General features: G+C 43.6%; 1 protein-coding gene and 1 long non-coding RNA gene across 3 annotated transcripts in view; both read left to right on the top strand.

The window, feature by feature from the left end:
- Positions 1-729: 729 nt before the first annotated feature.
- The window catches only part of LOC110503007 (golgin subfamily A member 4), a 45399-nt gene continuing 22183 nt past the window's right edge, over positions 730-23945 (top strand). The window contains exons 1-15 of one of the 2 annotated variants that reach the window (XM_036960869.1): positions 730-933; positions 4652-4711; positions 5088-5438; positions 6342-6389; positions 6525-6581; positions 9840-9938; positions 10481-10604; positions 10961-11136; positions 13058-13120; positions 14074-14221; positions 14316-14494; positions 16499-16597; positions 18080-18235; positions 18393-22381; positions 22588-22709. In XM_036960869.1, the coding sequence (XP_036816764.1) occupies positions 853-933; positions 4652-4711; positions 5088-5438; positions 6342-6389; positions 6525-6581; positions 9840-9938; positions 10481-10604; positions 10961-11136; positions 13058-13120; positions 14074-14221; positions 14316-14494; positions 16499-16597; positions 18080-18235; positions 18393-22381; positions 22588-22709 (5752 nt within the window). In that variant the 5' untranslated portion in view covers positions 730-852. Of the gene's footprint in view, positions 934-4651; positions 4712-5087; positions 5439-6341; positions 6390-6524; positions 6582-9839; positions 9939-10480; positions 10605-10957; positions 11137-13057; positions 13121-14073; positions 14222-14315; positions 14495-16498; positions 16598-18079; positions 18236-18392; positions 22382-22587; positions 22710-23945 lie in introns of both variants that reach the window. The other variant, XM_036960868.1, reaches the window with a different exon arrangement.
- On the top strand, positions 6590-8395 carry LOC118943925. The gene is made up of 2 exons (XR_005039275.1): positions 6590-6871; positions 7086-8395. It is a non-coding gene; the product is annotated as an uncharacterized LOC118943925 (long non-coding RNA).

Here is a 23945-nt window from a genome sequence, read left to right as displayed (position 1 = left end):
GCCTGTATTTTAAATATACTTGCCGCCTTTCTTATTTTGATATTATTGACCTGTGGAACATTCCCCATGTATCTAATCATCTTCAGGCTACTTTTATCAGTAAGAAGAAATATTTTGATTGGGATATAGTTGATGACAATAATTATTGTTGTATTTTCTCACAAGACTCAGATTAGACTTGGATTTGTAATGGGGCTAAATTGTAGCATTTTAAAATGATGTGAGGGTACATGGACATGTTACTGTAGTTGTCAACCCATAATGGATCTAGTGGTTTACAGTGCCTTCTGTTCTTAACCTACACTGCATCTTCACACCAAAGATACACATTGGAAGTTGATTTAAAAGTTAGTTCCTTACATTTTAACAGTATCTATTAAACTGAAAACAGAATTGCTAGAGTCAAATGTTGGCCAAACTCAATCTAGCTCAATCTTTCTCCCACTGAAGCTGGGAGAAACCCTGGGTTTCCTTTCATCGCCTTATTTGGTAGTGAGTAGTGGGTGGAAAGCAAACCGGATGCTTCACATTTATACATCCGGGGAAATATCTGGCATGTTGTTCTATCAATTCAATAAAATTTGCTTTAACGGCATGATGTAACAATTTACATATTGCCAAAAGCGTACTTTGGAGATTATTAAGTGATACATTTACAATATTAACAATTAAAATAATAATGAATTTATCTGTGATGGCCACTTGGTTGCTAATTTTGCTCCACGCCGGCTGCACATGCGCTCTAGTCACCTGCAAGAGATGAAAGACTAGCGACCAGTAAGAATGCTGGATGCAGGAATTACATTTTAAAACAATATATTTCATTTGGAAGTACAGAATCTGGGTGATAATATGTTTATGAAACTAAAGCAAAAGATGAACGAGGAGCAATCGGCGCAAAGGAATGCGCAGTCACCGCAACAGGCCCAGCAGGTTGGTTCAGCTAACGTTTGCTAGTTGTCAGGCTCAGCTGGTCGAGCTACAGCGTTAGCATGCTAGCTAACGTTAGTTAGCACAGGATACATTATTTTGATTTGCGAAGCTAGCTAGATAACTAGAACCTAAGTCTAGGCTTGCTTGCTACCTTATTGTTTTCGGTTAAACACGCACTCATGTCTAGCTAGTATCTCCCTGCTACTAGTACTATTCTGTAAAACGAAACTAATGTCTATTTAGTTACTGCTTATAATCGATAGTCTGAGCAGCTCAGAACTAAAGTCTCACGTTAGTTTTATTCATTTAACCATTATTTAACCTGGTAGGCTAGTTGTGAATGTGAACTTGTTCTCATTTACAACTGCGACCTGGCTAGGATAAAGCAAAGCAGTTCGACACATACAACAACACAGAGTTACACATGGAATAAACAAACATACAGTCAATAATACTATAGAAAAAGTCTAAATACAGGCAGTAAATGGGCCATAGTGGCGAAATATTTACAATTTAGCAATTTAACACTGGAGTGATAGATGTGCAGAAGATGAATGTGCAAGTAGAGATACTATGAATTATTTACTAATATTAGCCCATAAATATAACCTGTTTGTGACTGTGTGTTGATAAAACCCTTAACTGGAAGTAAATGTACCTTTTTATAAATGTATTTGTTTCTCACACTGCAAAGAGCTGTTCAGTGTATACACAATATATACACAACACAATAGTGGCATACTAACCTGTCCATGTTAGCCCTCTTGGAGCCCTCTAGGCTAGCAGCCATCCTATTAACCAAGTTTCTTATTGTGTTTGACTGCATATGTCCTTGACATTCCATCACCTGGGGTTTGGAAGCCAAGTTAGGCTGGATAGTTAGCTGTTGACACAGTACCACTAGACCAGTACTCGTAGTAATCTGCTAGAGATAGCCCTTACTTATCCGCTCTGGCCTGAGACTGTGTACTACTACAGACACCACATCCTGCGCCACCTCTACCCTGCTTATACCACCACAGACACCACATCCTGCTCCACCACTACCCTGCTAATACCACTACAGACAGCACATCCTGCTCCACCACTACCCTGTTTATACCACTACAGAGCTCCACCTCTACCCTGCTTATACCACTACAGACACCACATCCTGCTCCACCACTACCCTGCTTATACCACTACAGACACCACATCCTGCTCCACCACTACCCTGCTTATACCACTACAGACACCACATCCTGCTCCACCACTACCCTGCTTATACCACTACAGAGACCACATCCTGCTCCACCACTACCCTGCTTATACCACTACAGAGACCACATCCTGCTCCACCACTACCCTGCTTATACCACTACAGAGCTCCACCACTACCCTGCTTTTACCTATCCAACCCCCTCAGATCTTCCATTATTGATGGGGAAGGAGTAGGGAGCAAACTGGACGAATGGCTGATTGCTGTCGCTTACACACCATGACAGACTGTACGAGACTGCATCCTTCAGTCTTCACAACCAGAGGTCCAGTACTATTTACCATAGTGATTCTATCTGTTTCATTCCAGGAAGATGTTATCTTGCCCTTGTTTACGTCCCTTCTTAGATCTGAGACAATCGGTTAGTTGTAGGCTAAGCAACAGCTCCACCTAGTTTCCTCCATTACTGCCTTCACATGTCCTGTCAGACCTGGAAAAGAGGACTGAGTGAAGGGAACATCTTCCCAGAATGATCCACAGCTCACTTCCTGCATCGGACTGTGCCTTGTCTAGCACACATGACCTAACCTAGCCAGGATCCTAGACAGGATCGTGGAATGACTGGCTGTGGTTGTAGATGTTGTGGCAATGGGGATGTGTTGTAGAATGACACCAGTACAGCAGGACGTTAGGCCATACATAACTGATTCAGGGCTAGCCTGTGTTCCACCACTCTGTATTTTCGTTGTGTGCCTGTGAGGCAGGGTCAGTGGTATGACCTACAAAACACACTAGGCCTGAACTCTGGCCCAAAGGCAAATGCCTGTTTATTGTAGTCAAAGCAGACCCAGCTTTGTAGCCTTACAGCAGACCAAACACATTGTGAAGTGTGTCCTTTCTCATCTGTGTCACAAAAAGCTGCCTCCCATATATAGGTTACCACTTTGTGAACTGGGGTTGCTGCTGTGTAGTGATTCAATATTTTCAGGTCATTCTATGAAGCGTTATATAAAGTAGACTATTTCATTTTCTTGGTTCCATAGATACTGTAATTTGACCTTTAAAATACTTTATTTTTAATTTTTATCTAGTATGATCAATATCAGACATGCTTAGATAGGTGTGCGAGATTACTTCTGACTGTGCAATATGTCTGTTTCCAAAAGACCAATGGGAAGGAGGAGAGTGAACAGGAGGAGGAAAGTGTTAACCAGTTAACAAATGGTCTGAACCATCCAGCCCACCCAGATAACGGTCACAATACTACGCTCCAGCTAGCCTACGATAGCATCCTGCTGCAGTGACACACATGTACAGCAATGCCAAGCCTTTGGCCTTCATCTTCAGCTGCTGGCTCCTAATTGAGTTTGACTGTTTGTTTGTTTGTTTGTTATGGCTGCTGAGCAGAAAAATGGCTACCCATTGTAGTTTCTAATGGCTATCACTTGTAGTTCTATTTGAACCCCTCTCTGTTCTGTTACTATACCTGTAAACTACAGTAGAGAGATGCCTTCTATGTTGTAGTTTAACCCCTCTGTTTTCTCCCAAGTTTCCATGAGGGTACCCAACTACAGTGCCTTGCATTGCTCCTGTCCTAGCAATACTGATGTTCAGAGCCATGTATATTAGATGGCCCTGCTAATATTGCTTGACCCTATACAGAGTCATCAGGGCTAATATTGCTTGACCCTGTACAGAGTCATCAGGGCTAATATTGCTTGACCCTGTACAGAGTCATCAGGGCTAATATTGCTTGACCCTGTACAGAGTCATCAGGGCTAATATTGCTTGACCCTATACAGAGTCATCAGGGCTAATATTGCTTGACCCTATACACAGTCATCAGGGCGTAGCAGTACAGTGCTGGCTGGGTGTGGGACATATGGAAGACTAACAGGTCCAGGTACCAGGGCTGGCTGGGTGTGGGACATATGGAAGACTAACAGGTCCAGGTACCAGGGCTGGCTGGGTGTGGGACATATGGAAGACTAACAGGTCCAGGTACCAGGGCTGGCTGGGTGTGGGACATATGGAAGACTAACAGGTCCAGGTACCAGGGCTGGCTGGGTGTGGGACATATGGAAGACTAACAGGTCCAGGTACCAGGGCTGGCTGGGTGTGGGACATATGGAAGACTAACAGGTCCAGGTACCAGGGCTGGCTGGGTGTGGGACATATGGAAGACTAACAGGTCCAGGTACCAGGGCTGGCTGGGTGTGGGACATATGGAAGACTAACAGGTCCAGGTACCAGGGCTGGCTGGGTGTGGGACATATGGAAGACTAACAGGTCCAGGTACCAGGGCTGGCTGGGTGTGGGACATATGGAAGACTAACAGGTCCAGGTACCCCTATATAGTGCACTACTCTTTCAACAGGGTCCATATTCAAAAGTAGTGCACTTTATAGGGAATAGGCTGTTTGGGCCTGGTCCAAGTAGTTCACTATCTATGTTATTTCAGAGACACCCCTGACTAACCCCTGGTTACGTTTGTTCTAACCTCTTTCTCTCCTGCCATAGAGAGGCACCGCAGGATCCCCCAGAGGAAGCCTCAATGGAGATGGGAGGGCTTCTCCTCAGGCAAGTTCATACCCATCCTCCTAACATCTTCCTCTAGCTTGTTCATCCTTTTTACCTTATCCTTTAAATGTGGCTGTTATGTCCTAATTTCAGAACAGGTAAAGCAACTAAGAATGAAGGTTGTTATGAAGTTGCTATGACAGTGAATCATCTGCAGGGGTAATAGAATATGCATTCTGATAAACATCTGGATGTAGATAGTTTAACAGAAGGAGTGGCTTTGTTCTTTAACCCTCATTCTTATCCCATGTCTCTAGTAGAGGTCGACCTCTAGTCTCTAGCAAAGGCTATGTACATGCATTTCAGTTCAGTGCAGTTGGCTATCATGGAAATGAATGAAGTAATACACTCCACTGTCCTGTCCTTCTCCACACAGAGAGAGGAGTCCCAGTCGTTTACCCAGAAGCTCCGTGTCCCCTCTGTGGAGTCTCTCCTCCTCCGCGGTGCCAGCCGGGCCGAGGGCCTCTTCCGTTCCCCGCCCAAAGAGGGCTTGAACCGCAGCCCCTCTCTCAACTCCCTCACCCCCATGGGGGAGAATGAGGCCCTGGCCTCCCCCTCTGCCAACCCTCCCACCCCAGCCTACGACCCTCCATCAGACATTGAGAGCGAGGCAGAGGAGTCATATGGTAGCCCTGAGGTCCTGTCTGCCCTGTCTAGAGAACAGCTGATCCATCGGCTACACAGGGTGGAGAAGAGCCTGGGGAACTACAGAGGGAAATACTCTGAGGTGGGGGTTCAAATGCTCTGAGGTGGGGGTTCAAATGCTCTGAGGTGGGGGTTCAAATGCTCTGAGGTGGGGGTTCAAATGCTCTGAGGTGGGGTTTCAAATGCTCTGAGGTGGGGTTTCAAATGCTCTGAGGTGGGGTTTCAAATGCTCTGAGGTGGGGTTTCAAATGCTCTGAGGTGGGGTTTCAAATGCTCTGAGGTGGGGTTTCAAATGCTCTGAGGTGGGGTTTCAAATGCTCTGAGGTGGGGTTTCAAATGCTCTGAGGTGGGGTTTCAAATGCTCTGAGGTGGGGTTTCAAATGCTCTGAGGTGGGGTTTCAAATGCTCTGAGGTGGGGTTTCAAATGCTCTGAGGTGGGGTTTCAAATGCTCTGAGGTGGGGTTTCAAATGCTCTGAGGTGGGGTTTCAAATGCTCTGAGGTGGGGTTTCAAATGCGCTGAGGTGGGGGTTCAAATGCTCTGAGGTGGGGGTTCAAATGCTCTGAGGTGGGGGTTCAAATGCTCTGAGGTGGGGGTTCAAATGCTCTGAGGTGGGGGTTCAAATGCTCTGAGGTGGGGGTCAAATGCGCTGAGGTGGCTTGTAGAAATTAGTCTCAAAAGAAATCAAAGTGTAATAACTATGCAATCAATAGGTGATTACTGTTTCAGCAAGTAATGAGTGACTATGATCTAGAGCAGGAAGTTAGGATGCTGTATGTCTATAATACACCTCTGATGTACCAGTCACTATGATCAGTCCTCTCTCTCATCCAGTCGGTCTCTAATACAGATGAGTAGGGACTTGGCCTGCTATGCATACATGTCCATGTTTGATTTACCTTTCTAACCATTGTCTTTATCATTCCATCGATTTCTCTTTTTCTGTTTGTCTCTCTGTCTTTCTCTGTGTTCACTCCCCCGCCCAGTTGGTCACTACCTACAGAACGGTACAGAGAGAGAAAGAGAAAAGCCAGGTAATTTTCCTAAACTGCCTCAATACCAGATTACATATAGATATGCTGTGTACTATTGGAGGATGGAAAACACTTCTATCCACACTCACTAAATGCTTCTCATTAACTACACTGATGTTCTGCTTTTCTCCTCAGACCATTCTAAGCCAGAGTCAAGACAAAGCCCTCCGTAGGATAGGGGAGTTGAGAGAGGTACGAGTAGGACCAGCATCTCTCTCTCTGATAAAAACCTGTAAAATGTTGAACTCTATCAAAGTACTGTTTATGGGGTCTTATTTTAGTCCAAAAGCACTCTGTTATTACCCGTTACTCTCTCTGATTGAACTCAAAAGCTTTTACGACGCAGACCACCCCTGAGTCACAGCAGTAGAGTTGGAACTCCTGAATTCTTTTTCGGTCATGACAAAAAAAAGCAGGATGAGCTAAAGGAAGACCGGAGCAGGAGGTCAGCTAAGTCAAGGAAAGAGAATATGGAGCAGGAGGTCAGCTAAGTCAAGGAAAGAGAATATGGAGCAGGAGGTCAGCTAAGTCAAGGAAAGAGAATATGGAGGAGGTCAGCTAAGACAAGGAAAGAGAATATGGAGCAGGAGGTCAGCTAAGTCAAGGAAAGAGAATATGGAGGAGGTCAGCTAAGACAAGGAAAGAGAATATGGAGCAGGAGGTCAGCTAAGTCAAGGAAATAATATGGAGAAGGAGGTCAGCTAAGTCAAGGAAAGAGGATGGAGCAGGAGGTCAGCTAAGTCAAGGAAAGAGAATATGGAGGAGGTCAGCTAAGACAAGGAAAGAGAATATGGAGCAGGAGGTCAGCTAAGTCAAGGAAATAATATGGAGAAGGAGGTCAGCTAAGTCAAGGAAAGAGGATGGAGCAGGAGGTCAGCTAAGTCCAGGAAAGAGGATGGAGCAGGAGGTCAGCTAATTCAAGGAAAGAGGATGGAGCAGGAGGTCAGCTAAGTCAAGGAAAGAGAATATGGAGGAGATCAGCTAAAACAAGGAAAGAGAATATGGAGCAGGAGGTCAGCTAAGTCAAGGAAAGAGGATGGAGCAGGAGGTCAGCTAAGTCAAGGAAAGAGAATATGGAGCAGGAGGTCAGCTAAGTCAAGGAAAGAGAATATGGAGCAGGAGGTCAGCTAAGTCAAGGAAAGATAACATGGAGGAGGTCAGCTAAGTCAAGGAAAGAGAATATGGAGCAGGAGGTCAGCTAAGACAAGGAAAGAGAATATGGAGCAGGAGGTCAGCTAAGTCAAGGAAAGAATATGGAGCAGGAGGTCAGCTAAGTCAAGGAAAGAGAATATGGAGCAGGAGGTCAGCTAAGTCAAGGAAATAATATGGAGAAGGAGGTCAGCTAAGTCAAGGAAAGAATATGGAGCAGGAGGTCAGCTAAGTCAAGGAAAGAGAATATGGATGAGGTCAGCTAAGACAAGGAAAGAGAATATGGAGCGGGAGGTCAGCTAAGTCAAGGAAAGAATATGGAGCAGGAGGTCAGCTAAGTCAAGGAAAGAGAATATGGAGCAGGAGGTCAGCTAAGTCAAGGAAAGAATATGGAGCAGGAGGTCAGCTAAGTCAAGGAAAGAGAATATGGAGCAGGAGGTCAGCTAAGTCAAGGAAAGAGAATATGGAGCAGGAGGTCAGCTAAGACAAGGAAAGAGAATATGGAGCAGGAGGTCAGCTAAGTCAAGGAAAGAGGATGGAGCAGGAGGTCAGCTAAGTCAAGGAAAGAGAATATGGAGCAGGAGGTCAGCTAAGTCAAGGAAATAATATGGAGAAGGAGGTCAGCTAAGACACGGAAAGAGAATATGGAGAAGGAGGTCAGCTAAGACAAGGAAAGATAACATGGAGGAGGTCAGCTAAGACAAGGAAAGAGGATGGAGCAGGAGGTCAGCTAACAGCATACTTTCATTATCAGAACAAGATAAGGCATTGAAGGTGACTTGTGTGATGTGTTCAGGATGTAATTTACTGAGACTCAAACCTGCATTTGTAGAAAATAAACCCTGCCCTGGTTGAAATGGTGTAGTGTGTCCTACATGTAGGAAGTTTAGCAACACTAGTCTTCTCTGGCTCTAAACCATGATGGTGTTTGATAAGCAACACTAGTCCTCTCTGGTTCTGAACCATGATGGTGTTTGATAAGCAACACTAGTCCTCTCTGGTTCTGAACCATGATGGTGTTTGATAAGCAACACTAGTCTTCTCTGGCTCCATTATGGTGTTTGATAAGCAACACTAGTCTTCTCTGGTTCTGAACCATGATGGTGTTTGATAAGTAACACTAGTCTTCTCTGGCTCCATTATGGTGTTTGATAAGCAACACTAGTCTTCTCTGGTTCTGAACCATGATGGTGTTTGATAAGCAACACTAGTCTTCTCTGGCTCCATTATGGTGTTTGATAAGCAACACTAGTCTTCTCTGAACCATGATAGTGTTTGATAAGCAACACTAGTCTTCTCTGGCTCCATTATGGTGTTTGATAAGCAACACTAGTCTTCTCTGAACCATGATAGTGTTTGATAAGCAACACTAGTCTTATCTGAACCATGATGGTGTTTGATAAGCAACACTAGTCTTCTCTGAACCATGATGGTGTTTGATAAGCAACACTAGTCTTCTCTGGACCATAATAGTGTTTGATAAGCAACACTAGTCTTATCTGAACCATGATAGTGTTTGATAAGCAACACTAGTCTTCTCTGGACCATAATAGTGTTTGATAAGCAACACTAGTCTTATCTGAACCATGATAGTGTTTGATAAGCAACACTAGTCTTCTTTGGCTCCTTGATGGTGTTTGATAAGCAAAACTAGTCTTCTCTGAACCATGATAGTGTTTGATAAGCAACACTAGTCTTCTCTGGACCATGATAGTGTTTGATAAGCAACACCCGTCTTCTCTGGCTCCATTATAGTGTTTGATAAGCAAAACTAGTCTTCTCTGAACCATGATAGTGTTTGATAAGCAACACTAGTCTTCTCTGGCTCCATGATAGTGTTTGATAAGCAACACTAGTCTTCTCTGAACCATGATAGTGTTTGATAAGCAACACTAGTCTTCTCTGGCTCCTTGATGGTGTTTGATAAGTAACAATAGTCTTCTCTGGCTCTGAACCGTGATAGTGTTTGATAAGCAACACTAGTCATCTCTGGCTCTAAACCGTGATAGTGTTTGATAAGCAACACTAGTCATCTCTGGCTCTGAACCGTGATCGTGTTTGACAAGGCCATCAGTGTGAGCAAGGTAATGCACATAACTACTTATCTTGATCACATAATGAGTAGTTATTTGGGATGTAAGGTGTTATTGTAGATCAGTGATTCAGTGAGCAGTACGACGGCCATTCAGTCAATCACAAAATATCTCACTAGAAGCACTGTTCCCTATACAGTATGTAGAAAGTATAGAAACACGATTCTCTGAGTGCTGTGAACCTTGAGTATGACTTGTTCCTCCCCAGGAGCTGCAGGTGGACCAGCAGACTAAAAAGCACATTCAGGAGGAGTTTGATGCTGCCCTGGAGGAGAAGGACCAGATGATTACTGTGCTTCAGACACAGGTGGGTGTTCATATACACAAACTCTACCAAACATGAACAACAACTGCTCCTTCCATCACAGACTGACCAGGTGAATCCAGGTGAAACCCTTATTGGTGTAATTTGTTAAATCCATTTGTCAGTGTAGATGAAGGGGAGGAGGATTTTGAAGGATCGAGACAACTGAGACCTACTAAACTTTTGAATACTTTAATACACATGTGAATTTATCCCAATACTCTCTCTATTTTAGGGGAAAAAAGCATGTACAGAAAGTGCTGTAATTTCTAAACGGTTCACACGATATGGATGAAAATACCCTTAAATAACCTCATTGTATTATTTCAAAGTGCTGGAGTACAGAGCCAAAACAAACAAAACATGTCACTGTCCCAATACTTTTGGAGCTCATCTCATTTCTACAGTTGATATGAAATAAAATACACACATTGAAACACAAAAATGTTATGTTAAACACTGTCAGTATAATGTTGACTGTTGAATAATGTGTGGTCACTAGCCTGGGTTGCTCTGTGTTTCAACTGCCCCCCCTCCTCTGCCAGGTGGCCCTGATGAAGAAGCATCTGAAGGGGGTCCCTGGTGGAGCTGTGGCCCCTGAGGTTGAACACCCTCTCCAGACTGAAGATGACTCCGGGTCTGCCCCACAGAGCCCCTCCACAGACACAGGTGCTATATAGTACAGAACCATAGTCCTAATGATGATTATAATGATGGACAGTAGCAGACCTGGGTTCTAATAATGTCTGCTGCAATGGAACCAATCGATTAGTTCCCAAGGAGCCAACCCTGCCCATCTGGTACTATTGGCAGGCTCAACCAAACACTCAACGTTTTTGGATTTCAAATACTATTTGGACCCAGGTCCGAGTAATGTAATGTATTGTTGAAATGTTTGTCACAGAGCCATTTGTCATTTATCGAGTTTATAAAACTACAACAACAACAACACCAATTGTTAGCGCCTCTGTCATAGTTAGTCCTCCCTTTTCTGACTGGCCCGCTTTACCTTCTCTAAACAGCAGGGGGCAGCGCTGACCCATCTAAAAGCATTGAGGTACTGCAGAAGAGGGTGACATACCAGGAGAATCTGCTCCAGAAGTGTAAGGAGCTGCTGAGGACATACAAGGAGCGCAACACCCAGTTGACCAGCGAGAACGACACTTTGCAAGAGAGACTACAGGAGCTGGAGAAAAACAAGGTGTGTTAACCAATGTCAGTGGAGGGAGAAATGGAGAGGATGTACTATAATAGTACTTCATGAAATGAAACATGAAAATGAAAGTTGTGCGATCATAAATTAGCATTATTGCGTTCCAGCCATTACAGTGAGCCACTAGGTTTAACCTGCATTCCAGCCATTACAGTGAGCCACTAGGTTTAACCTGCGTTCCAGCCATTACAGTGAGCCACTAGGTTTAACCTGCGTTCCAGCCATTACAGTGAGCCACTAGGTTTAACCTGCGTTCCAGCCATTACAGTGAGCCACTAGGTTTAACCTGCGTTCCAGCCATTACAGTGAGCCACTAGGTTTAACCTGCGTTCCAGCCATTACAGTGAGCCACTAGGTTTAACCTGCGTTCCAGCCATTACAGTGAGCCACTAGGTTTAACCTGCGTTCCAGCCATTACAGTGAGCCACTAGGTTTAACCTGCGTTCCAGCCATTACAGTGAGCCACTAGGTTTAACCATCACATCCATCTTCTGATCAACTTTTTCTGGAAAGATAGTCTATGCTTCCCCCAATTTTAGAAGACCATTCCACATATAGCCACCACAGAATTTACCCGTCTGTACTTTAGTGCGCTGTAGTTATGAAGGTACTTTAATACATGGGTCTGAAGATGAGATGGTCTACTGAGTGTCTGATACCCAGAATCCAACACTGTTGTATTGCCTGAAGGGTAACACCATGTGCACTGTTCCACATCATCCATAGGAGTCTTCATGGTTTAGTGATGATGTGCCTGGTCTGTGGGATCACTACATATCTCTCTTTGACCTTCGGGATCTGGTATTACTATGGTGCTGATGTCTGTTTCCTATTTGTCTTATTGTATGTTCTCACACGGTAATGTCAGAGAGCTACACGCCACTGCTGCTAAACCAACCTAACCTTGTCTGTAATTTAGGTCTGTGTGGTAGTTGGCCTCGTATGCAGCCCCTGTTAGCGACCGCCTTGTGGCTGTGGTGGCCGGGCCTCATGGGTGGTGAAGGGAGACTAGGGAGCGGCGTGGTGCTGCATTGGTGTCTGATGAGCTCTCTGCCTGCCTGCCATGCGCAAACACTTTGGAACCTATCTTGGTCCTTCCTTGATTTTATTTAACCTTTATCTAACCAGGAAAGTAGCCTGGTCCCAGAGCTGTTCATGCAGTAGGGCCAATGACCATAAGAGTTGGCTATACAACACAGTCATATTGGACCAGGCTACCAGGAAAGAGCCTTGGGGTTCATAACCTCTTGCAAGGGTAACCTGTGCAAAACCTGCACACGGTCCTGATGCTTTAAACAAAATGTTGTACGAAGGGTTCATCCATTTGTCTGATATCTGATGCTTGTACCCCTGCTTAATGGTTATGAGGGGTAGTTGGTTGTCTAAATTCAGGGCAGTGTTATTCAGTACAGTGCCCTGACCTTAACTACAGTGGTTCTCCTGTTCCTTAACTACAGTGGTTCTCCTGTTCCTTAACTACAGTGGTTCTCCTGTTCCTTAACTACAGTGGTTCTCCTGTTCCTTAACTACAGTGGTTCTCCTGTTCTTTAATTACAGTGGTTCTCCTCTTCCTTAACTACAGTGGTTCTCCTCTTCCTTAACTACAGTGGTTCTCCTGTTCTTTAACTACAGTGGTTCTCCTGTTCCTTAGCTACAGTGGTTCTCCTGTTCCTTAACTACAGTGGTTCTCCTGTTCTTTAAATACAGTGGTTCTCCTGTTCTTTAACTGTCAAATATGTCCATTAATCCTTACCCAAAGAGCACCTACAATCTATGCTGCTTCCCATCGTTCTCTCCCGTTAACATTTATTAACAGCTCTCTCCTTCCGTCTCAGTCCTTATGGTTGCTTTGATACCTTGCACATGAAACTATTTTTGATGGATCTCTTTTTGTTTGTCTACCCTACAGGAGCTGCACACCACTCGGCTGCGTGGTGCTGAGAACCTCATAGAACAGCTGGAGCAGGACAAGGTGAGGGAAGAAGAGAAGTTCTTAAAGGGATCGATCGACCTACCTTGTCCCAGGGTGTTGAAAATGCTAGTCAAGAGATTCTGGATATAGCTAAGCCAGCTATCAAACTTTAAAAAAATATTTGAATAAAAGTGAACTGTTCATTTTATACGGTTGGTCATATATCTTGATTGAAGTTTTTTTTTTTTAAGCGTCTGAGTCAGTTGGAAGCTAGTGGCACTTTAAATTGGAGGACAGACACATTGTAGTGGAATGTTATAACACATGGAAACCATTACAATCACCCCATCCTCCCTCTACCAGCCTCGACTGCTCTGCTCCTAACTTTGTCTGCCCCTGAAATGTCCTTCTCACTCCTGCAGTGATGCTTAGTGTGAATCTGTGAAATGTAGACATGCTTGTGCTCTGCCACTGAGCGCAGAGACGTCAGGGACACTCCATTCACGTTTATTGCGCATGACCCTTAACCTCTAACTCTGCAGGAGAGATGTGTGTGTGTTTGACCCCCACCTCTGCTGGAGTAGAGACAGTTGTTCGTGAGGTCACTGAGGAATGTGGGTTAGAGTTAGAGGCACAGCGTAACAGTCAGAACAATTTAGGGGCCTGGGGTTTGATTAAGACACAGTACGTAGGAGACAACAGCAATCAGTGGATTACTGGCAGACATCTTAAGTTATTTAGATACATTCATGCCAACAATGTAAGGAGAGTGTTTGACGCACATCCCAAAAAGTCCTTTGTGTCCTGTCTGCTTCCTTGTCTTGGTTACAAATGATACCTGTCTGATTGGAAGCACACAATCATAACAGATCAAAACTGAATGAATGCTTCCACTTTGGAAATAAGTGTTTTCATGAATATGCTATCCTCTGAGATCACATCTGGTTGATATACAGCACCTATTATTATAACACCGAAAGTCAAATTCAATCTAATCCTGGCTCTACCTTCAGGGTATGGTGATTGCAGAGACGAAGCGTCAGATGCATGAGACTCTGGAGATGAAGGAGGAGGAGATCGCCCAGCTCCGCTCCAGAAGCAAGATGGCCGCCACCCAGACAGCAGAACTGCAGGAGCAGAAGGAGAAGTCTGAGAAAGCTGGTCAGTGGATCTCCTCCTTGTCTCCTCTTCCTCTATAACAGTGTGCATGTCCAGTATCTAACTGAGGATGTGTGTTTGCACCTCCTTCCCCCAGCGTTTGAGGAGCTGGAGAAGGCTCTGGCCGTGGGCCGGAGGGCTGAGGAGGCGCGGAGGCTGCTGCAGCTCCAGCTACAGGAGCGGGTGAAGGAGGTGGAGAGGGCTGGGGAGGAGGAGAGGAGGGGTCTACAGCAGGAGCTCACCAGGGTCAAGCAGGAGGTGGTCACCATTTTGAAGGTGAGGTACATCTACTGTACATCTAAATACTAATGGAATACTCCTTCAGAACTTATGGAGTAAACGATCACTACTCACCCAGTACCAAGAGCAGGGTTGTGTCAATTCCATTTCAGTAGTCAATTCACAAAGTTAACTAATTCCCAATGTCCTTATTAAAAGCATAGAATAGATTTGGAATTTCAGTGTACTTCCTGAATTAAATGGAATTGACCACAACCCTGACCAAGAGCTCTTTAGAACAGAGGAAAACCATTATTCAATGAGTTATATTGTAATCAAACAATAAAAACCACCTCTGCATAAATTGTATCGCGCCAGTTTGTTTCATATTGCCTGTTAGCTAGTTTATTTAAATGTTGATGATTTATTTCAGGTTTGCCTCTTTTATAACCATTTACTGCTCCGGTTTGTTATGTTGTCCTGTTACACTTGTCCTGTTACACTTGTCCTGTTACACTCCATTTCACCTTCAAGACTTAGACTACGGAAACCACATACAGCTTCTTTTTTACTTGGGTATTTGGACTTAAATCATTTTAATTACCATAGTGTGCACAAAGCGTTTTAGTTTCCATTTTGACCGGTTTTTGTAACTCCCTCTCTGACAACAACTTTTCCTGAATCAACTCTGCTCCTAAACTTCAATGTGGAAGAACAATTATTTCCCCAGATTTTCTCATTCCTCTGGCTTTTTGTCAGGTATCAGAATACAGATTGCCATGTTCTTGGTTGTCCCACTGTATGTATCATCATGCATCACCGCACATTTAGATTGAATAGATTCACCTCTGTGGATAACAATATGATTCATACACATTTAGATTGAATAGATTCACCTCTGTGGATAACAATATGATTCATACACATTTAGATTGAATAGATTCACCTCTGTGGATAACAATATGATTCATACACATTTAGATTGAATAGATTCACCTCTGTGGATAACAATATGATTCATACACATTTAGATTGAATAGATTCACCTCTGTGGATAACAATATGATTCATACACATTTAGATTGAATAGATTCACCTCTGTGGATAACAATATGATTCATACACATTTAGATTGAATAGATTCACCTCTGTGGATAACAATATGATTCATACACATTTAGATTGAATAGATTCACCTCTGTGGATAACAATATGATTCATACACATTTAGATTGAATAGATTCACCTCTGTGGATAACAATATGATTCATACACATTTAGATTGAATAGATTCACCTCTGTGGATAACAATATGATTCATACACATTTAGATTGAATAGATTCACCTCTGTGGATAACAATATGATTCATACACATTTAGATTGAATAGATTCACCTCTGTGGATAACAATATGATTCATACACATTTAGATTGAATAGATTCACCTCTGTGGATAACAATATGATTCATACACATTTAGATTGAATAGATTCACCTCTGTGGATAACAATATGATTCATACACATTTAGATTGAATAGATTCACCTCTGTGGATAACAATATGATTCATACACATTGCGGTAACCATAAATCAAAAATGACCGAACACACATTTGACAAGGACATTAACGTTCTCATGCATTCTGGATATTCTCCAGGTAAAGTTACATTTTCTGCACACAAAGAACTGTTTCTGCTCATGCCATGGGATTCCCTAGCCCCTACTCAAACAAAGACTAGTGTTTCCCTGTAGAGTTAGCATGGGCCAAGTAGCACCCAAAGCAGATCAGTATAATGCCGTGTCAACGAAGGGGTTCCTAAGGCATGAAGGCATATAATCTCTTCAGCACAAACACTTTAGCAACATTTTTTCAAACAAATGATAAATACTGATCTGATTTACTACTACATATCAGCATGATATTCAGAGGATCCCTTTGGGAGTGTTTTTGGGGACCCATGATGTTGCTAGAGCGATGCTCTTACCGACTACCTACCTCTATGACTCTTACATTGCAGTCATATGAAGGACTACTGTTGTGCTACATTGTGTGTTGTAGAAATCCTCAGAGGAGAAGATAGCAGAGATGGACAAGGCACATAGTGAAGCACTGGCAAGTAAAGAACAGGAGCTCAGCGCTCAAATCAACCAGGCTGTGGTAAGTTCATATCGCCCTCTCCACTTTCAAGTTGTAACATATATACAGCAAAACAAACTCAGTTCTACTATTGCACAAAGTGTTTGAGCTGTACGTTTAAATCAGAGTTCGAGTCTGCGTCCAGAACATCCTTATTTGTGACCCTTTGACATGACCGAGCCACACCAATTGTACTCAAATTTGAGGTACTTTCGGTACTTCTGTCATTGAGAGAGGATAATGTCTATCAGCGCAACCGCAATCCTTATAGCACGAGAGTTCCGTGCCTGCTCCACTCACTCACTGCTGGCTATAGCCTGTCTTGAGGAACCACTGCACTCACTGGGCGTCTAGGCTGCATCATGTTAGAGCCCCACTCATGCTGCGTATAAGTTAACACACTTGAATAATGCAACACGACAGGTAGAAATGTTGCAACTGTTAATTACTAGGGTAGGAACAATACCAGTATCGCAATATTTTTTATTTCACCTTTATTTAACCAGGTAGGCTAGTTGAGAACAAGTTCTCATTATTCATTAGTATAGTTGAAAGCGAACAAAACACAAAGCGGATTTTTAACTTGTTTAGGAATGCAGCCCTAATGTTGGAAACAAATATCATTATGCTGTCATCCAGAGTCACATGTATTTATTTTCCAAGCTATATCACACACTATTTGACATAATGCAGGTTTTTAAAGCACCAAAGAGTTTGATCTGCTTTGTGTTTTCATTTCTGCCTTGGAAAAAGCATTGCGATACTGGTATTGTCCTGGTCTTGTTTTTACTGTTTGCAAAACGATGTCCATTACAGGCTAGAACACTGCAAGAAAATACCGGTAGCTTCCAGCTTTGTAGGGTAACTTTCCTTGCTAGCTTACAGCAATGCACTACCCATAATGCAAAATATGCTGATTGCAACCAAAAACCATAGTTATTCCAAAAGACAACTTGATTCATTCACTTCGTCTCCCTGGTCTCACGTCTCTTCTGTCTTTCTCACTGTGTGTGAATGAAGTCAGTAGGTCTTAGAGACAGCATGCACTTTTATGAAACAAGAGACTTCTTCTTTTATGCAAATGTTGTTGATCAGTACAATAAAATATGTCCCAATTGGAAGGGAAATGTATTGTTTTTCACCTGTATTGTGAATAGGCCTAGGCTACATCTTGATTTACCCAGTTTATTAATAGAGATTTACCATTCAAATAAATTAGTACCATTGTGTTGTTATGTAGTTAGATTGGTAAAAAGCTCATTCAAACTGATTGTCACTATCGGTGCGCAACCGCGAAAAATTGGTCTGACCAAATCATGTGCTGGTGCCATCAACTGAAAAAGTTAGTAGCACCAGTTGAAACAGTTATTCTATATTTTGTGCATATTTCTACTTGTTGTTTCTAGTTCTGTTTTATTGTGAGAGTTCTGAGTAAGATTTCCAATGTATTTATTACATATGGCAAATTAAACTTTAAACTTCAATTGTGTGTGTTTTGTGTAGGAGCAGTGCAAAGAGGAATTGACCCAGGCTGCCAAGGATAAGGAGCAGCAGTCAGCTCTGGCCCTGGAAGACCCAGAGCTGCAGAAGGCTGCCATAGAGACCGAGTCGGAGACCAAGGCTAATGAGATAGGGCTGGAGCTGGAGACTGCCAGAACTGTGAGTTCTCCTCTTGAACGTTTAGCTACTCTATCTCCAAAAATGCTACACATTGTTGATTCTACAGCTAATTATATACTCTACTGTATCTACAAGCTTTACATTGTTGGTTGATTCTATGGCAAACATACAATAAATACTGCACATCTCATTACAGAGAATACTAGAACTCGAGAGCTCTCTGGAAAAGTACTCCCAACCTGGATCAGTTCCATCAACAGATGATCTCTCTACTCTGATGGAGGAGCTAAGGATGAAACACAAGGACGAGGTGACTGCACTAGAGGAGAAGCACTGCGAGGAGATGGAGAAGCACAAGCTAGAGCTGCATCAGGAGGCCTTAGCCCAACACAATGCTGCTATGGAGGAGCTCAGGGCAAAACACAGAGCTGAAGTGGAGACCATCTTGAAGGAGAAAGCGGTCCAGTTACAAGCCCATGACGAGGACAGGAACCAGAAGACAGTGGAGAAGCTGGATGTGAAACAGACTCAGCTGGAAGCCCTTTCCTTTGAGCTCCAGGAGTTGTTGAGGATCAAACAGGTTCTCGAGGAGAGACTGGATGCAGTTGAAAACGCTGATGGGTCAGCCAGGCAGGAGTTGGAGCAGAGGCTACAGGAGGTGCTGACCAAGCACAGTACAGATATTGAGGAGATCAAGCTGCAGCATGAACAGTCCCTGGGAGGAATGGAGAAGATGCTAAAAGACGAACTCAACAAGTTGACGATAGTGCTGAAGGAGAAAGAGAAAGAGCTTGAGGCTCAACTTGTCTGTGAGAAAAGCCTGAAAGAAGAGTCCAAGATGGTTCTTCAAGACAGGAATGCGAAGGTTAAGGAATTGGAGGAGCTTAGAAAGAGTTTAAAGCAGGCCCAATCAGAAAAGAATGGCCTTGAGAAATCTAATGCCCAACTCAGTAAGATTAGAGATGAGCTCTCAGAGTGCAGGAGTCAATTAAAAGATTTTGTGCATAAACTGGAAACAACTCAAAGTGACTGCCAGCAGAAAGAGGACGCTCTTCAACAAAAGGTACAGGAGCTTGAAGTGCTAGAGAAGCAGTTGCAGCAGGCTAAGAAGGTGCTCTCTGAACAGGATAAATCTTACACTGACGAACTGAACTCTAAGCAAGAGGAAGAAAAACGATTAAAGAAACACCTGGAAGACCAGAAGGCTGCTCATGAGAAGAAGGTGGACAACATTAAGAAAGACATGGCGGCCAAGTGGAAATCACAGGAGACAAAGATGGAGAATTGTAAAACTAAGACCAAAGAGATGCAGGATAAATTTAAGAAGAAGCTTCAGGAGCAAGATGAATCTTTGAAAAAGCAACTGTCAAAGAAGGAATCAGAGCTACAGCAGAAAGAACAAAAACTTAAAGAAAACATCCTAGAGTCTCAGACAAGTTCAGAAGGCCTGAGCAGTGCTATGTACCAGCTTGAGTCCAATCACAAGGAAGAACTAGAGAAGATGTGTGAAGTCCATAAGCAAGAGAAGGAAAAGCTTGAGAATCATTGGCAGGAAAAGATGGGACAACAGGAAGAAGAAATGCAGGAGAAACACAAACAAATACTACAGGAGAAGATACAGGAAGTGGAGGAGGTCAACCAGCAGCTTGGAACCACCATGGAAGAAAAAGAGCAAGTTGTGAAGGACTTGAAGGAAGAGTTGGTGATGAGACAGACCACTGTGCAGAAACTGCAGGCCGAACTGAAGGAAGCCGCAGTCAAGCTGGAGAGTTTATCTCAAGCTGAGGCAATGTTCAAAAAGCAAATGGAGGCGGTCGAGAGGAATCTGAACACTGCTCTTAATGAGAGGAACGCCTTCCATGATCAGCTGAACAAGACTGAGAATAAGGCAAGAGAGAAGCTCAAGTCTCTGTCTGAGAGGTTTGTAGACACTGAGAAGCAGCTTCAAGCTCTTGAGGCATCTAAGGGTAAGGAAGGGGAGGCAGTTCAGAGGAGACTTGAACAACATTCTCTTCAACTAGAAGTCAAGGAAAACGAAATGCAGAAGCAGTTCGCTGGGATCAGCAAGGAATTAATGCGTTACTGCCGTGACATTGAGGCCAGCATCGAAGATGGTACAAAGGAGCTCTCTGAACGGGTCGAGAGCAGAGTGAGCGAGCTGAAAGACCGAGTTCTGGGTAATCAGAAGAAGATAGCACATCTTAAAAACGTTATCCTTACAAAGGTTGACAGGATACGCACTTTGGAGAAACAACTCCAGCAGAGTACAGAGGGGAAGAAGAACCTATGCAGTTCACTAGAGCAGATGACTGTTCAAATAAATCTACACAAAGATGATATCAAAGCCTTAACTGCTGAGAGGGAGTCTCTACAGAGGGAGGCTGAAAATCACTCTGAAGCTCTCTCAGAAAAAGTCATTTGCATCGAACAGCTCAGTGAGGAAAACCAAACAATCTCAGAGAATGTCAAAACACATTTGGTGTATATCAGCAACTTGGAGAGTATCATAAATGACTTGAAGACCCAGTTCGCAGGTAGCCTTACGGGGAAGGATGAAGCGATATCACTGCTTGATCAGCAGCACAAGGAGGAGAGAGAGAGGCTTGTTTGCCAAATGGCGGAGACCATTGACAGACTAGAGAAAGAGAAGAAATTTGCAGTGGAGCAAGCCAACGCCTTCAAGAACAACCTCACAGAGTTCAAGAGGAAAGCAGTGTCCAAGTTCTCTCAGAACCACAATACTGTCAAGTCTCTGCAGGCCAGACTTGATGATATGGAGAAACAGATCTCTGAGAAGGACGAGGCCTTACAGAGGCTGATAGCCAGCATTGACAATCAGTCCATTAGCAAGTCAGAGATGGACCAAGTCTTGAGTGAAAAGGAGCAGAAAGTCAGTGCCCTTTCTTTGGAAGTGGAGAGCTGTAACAGCCGGCTCAGTGAGCTGGAGGAGCAGTTGGTCCTCAAGACAAAGGAGAGCGAGCAGCTAACTGCTGACCTGAAGCAGCAGCACAGTATCAGGGAGCATGAGAAACGAGAGCTCACAGAGCATCTACAACAGACTCAGGCGCAGTTCAGAATCCCGAATGGAAATCTAGTCCAGGCAACAGAGGAGAAATTGCAGTCCATAGAGAGAGAGAACCAAACTTTGAAAAAAGAGCTGGAACGGCAGAGGGAAGTCTTTGACAAGACGAAGGCTGAGATTCTCGAGACCAAAGATGAGAGTCTGAAGGTGGCTGAAGAGAAGTTGTCAAAAGACATTGCTGGGAAAGTGGCTGAGCTGAAGAAGAAAGCTGAGCAGAAAATAAGCCAGATTCAGAAACGGTTGACCTCACAACTCGAGGAGAAGGAAAAGACTGTCAAAGCCCTTCGGACACAGTTGGAGGAGGCCAAGGTAGACAAAGCAACAAAAAAGCAGGGGGTGGAAACCCTGGAGGAGAAAGGAAAATCCCTTGAGGAAGCCATGGCCAAGATGAAGGAAGAACAGGAGAAACACATTGAGCAAATTCATAATGATGAGAGATTGGAAAAAGAGAGCTCTTTACAGAGTTTGAAGGACATGTATGAGGAAAAGCTATTGTTGCTCCAGAGAGACATTTTAAACCAGGAGAAAGCCCTAGCCAAGTGTAAGGAAGAACAAGAAAAGCACCTTGAGCAGCTTCGGAATGACAAGAGACTTGCGAAAGAGAGCTCAAAGAACATGTACGAGGAAAAGTTATTGTCGTATCGGAGAGATGTTTTGAACCAGGAGGAGACCAAAGCAGACGAGACCGTCTCAAGGCTTGAGTTTGAGATGAAGCTCAAGGAAGTGGAGGAGGAGAAGGTCAACCTTCTGGCTGAAATCAGCCGCCTCAAGGAAGATCTGCTTGAGAAGACTGCACTGATTGAACAGCAAAATACAGAATTAGTCCGCTTAGAAACACAGGGTCAGAATGCAGTGGAGGTTGTGGCGCATTGCACTGCAGAGCAAACCAAGAGTCTTACAGCAGACAAAGAGAGGGAGAACCACTCTCTGACGCAGGAAGATGGGGATGCTGAATCTCTGTTGTCCATGCAGAATAAGCTTACGGAGGCGGTGCAGGAGAAGCAGAATCTACAGAAATACCTGCGAACCCTGAAGAAGGAACACCAGCAAGACCTGGAGTATGTGAAGAAAGAGTTGACCCAAGAGAACGAGAAGAAACTCATGTAAGTTTGACCTAATGTTCTGCCTTAGTCAAACAAACAAATACAATTGTTGAGAAAGCCCTTTGTCAGTTGAGTTCAGAAAATAATTATGTTTATTTCCCTTTCCATTATTCCTGTTTTTACTTTCAAATTCGGTCTTTGTGATACTTCCTCTGTGTTTTCTCTCCATCCATACTGTATTTTATGTTATTCTCCCCATTGAACAGGCTTGAGGTTGAAGATCTGGAGATGAAGCACAACTCGTCCCTGAAGCAGCTGATGAGGGAGTTCAACACACAGATGGCTTTGAAAGAACAGGAGCTGACTGCTGCAGTGAAGGAGACCATTGGTGAGAGGGAATGCCGTTGAATGATGAGACACTGAATTCCCATTGAAACTTCAGATTAATAAAGTCATAGCTTTCTTTTTCTACAGTTCACTTTCTATTAGTCAGCGCCTCAGCAAGTTTTGGGGGGTTTATGCTTCTAGCTACTTATGTTAATATTACCATTGACTGTCACTGCCCAAAACACTTAGAAATGAATATACAATATTCAATCATTGTTTCAAAAGTACATTTGTTTTGTGTAACAAATGGCTTTAAGTTGTTAGTTTATAGTCTAACAGTACTCTCAAACTTCACCAATACAAATTCTTAATTGTTTTATCATTTGTCATGAATGTGTGGAATTTAGTCAAATCCACATACATGAAAGTGTAATTGGTGTTGGTGTCCTTGTAGGATTCATTTGAATATTTTTTTTCTAGATTAAATTAATTAGAAAGATGAGTGACTTTTCAGACAGAACGGTAGGGGGGAAATAGAGGTTAAGAAACATTCTCTTTCTGAATGAATCACCATATGTTTTCACTGTAGTCCAGTCATTCACACTGCATTCCAATAGCGGAAGTGAGTGACTGGTTAGGAATATGTGAATTTCAAGGTCTACTTCGTGCTTAGATTCTGGGCCCATATTCAAAAACCGCATCAGAGCAGGAGTGTTAAATCTGATTGCGCATCAGGTCCCTCTTGTCCATTTCATCCTTTTCAGTATGATCAAAAAATGTGGTCAGATGAAGCAGATGCTAAGCTACAGGACTATTTTGCAGGCACAGGCTGGAATATGTTCCGGGATTCCTCCAGTGGCATTAAGGAGTACACCTCATCTGTCATTGGCTTCATCAAAAACTGCACCGATGACGTCATCCCCACTCAGACAGTACGTACATACCCCAACCAGGAGCCATGGATAACAGGCAGTATCCACACTAAGCTAAAGGCTAGAGCTGCCGCTTTCAAGGAGCAGGACTCTAACCCGGAAGCTTATAAGAAATCTGCTATGCCCTCCGACAAACCATCAAACAGGCAAGCATCAATACAGGACTAAGATCGAATAGTACAACACCGGCTCTGACGGTCATCGGATATGGCATGGCCTGCAAACCATTAGACGACAAAGGGAAGCACAGCCGAGAGCTACCCAGTGACATGAGCCTACCGGACGAGCTAAACTACTTCTGTGCTCACTTCGAGGCAAATAACACTTAAGCGGGCATGAGAACACCAGCTGTACCGGAAGACTGC

Source organism: Oncorhynchus mykiss, chromosome 23 (genome assembly GCF_013265735.2).
Source record: "Oncorhynchus mykiss isolate Arlee chromosome 23, USDA_OmykA_1.1, whole genome shotgun sequence".
Taxonomy (NCBI): domain Eukaryota; kingdom Metazoa; phylum Chordata; class Actinopteri; order Salmoniformes; family Salmonidae; genus Oncorhynchus; species Oncorhynchus mykiss.
Note: the sequence above shows the minus strand (reverse complement) of the source record. Positions and strands in the feature narration are given on the sequence as shown.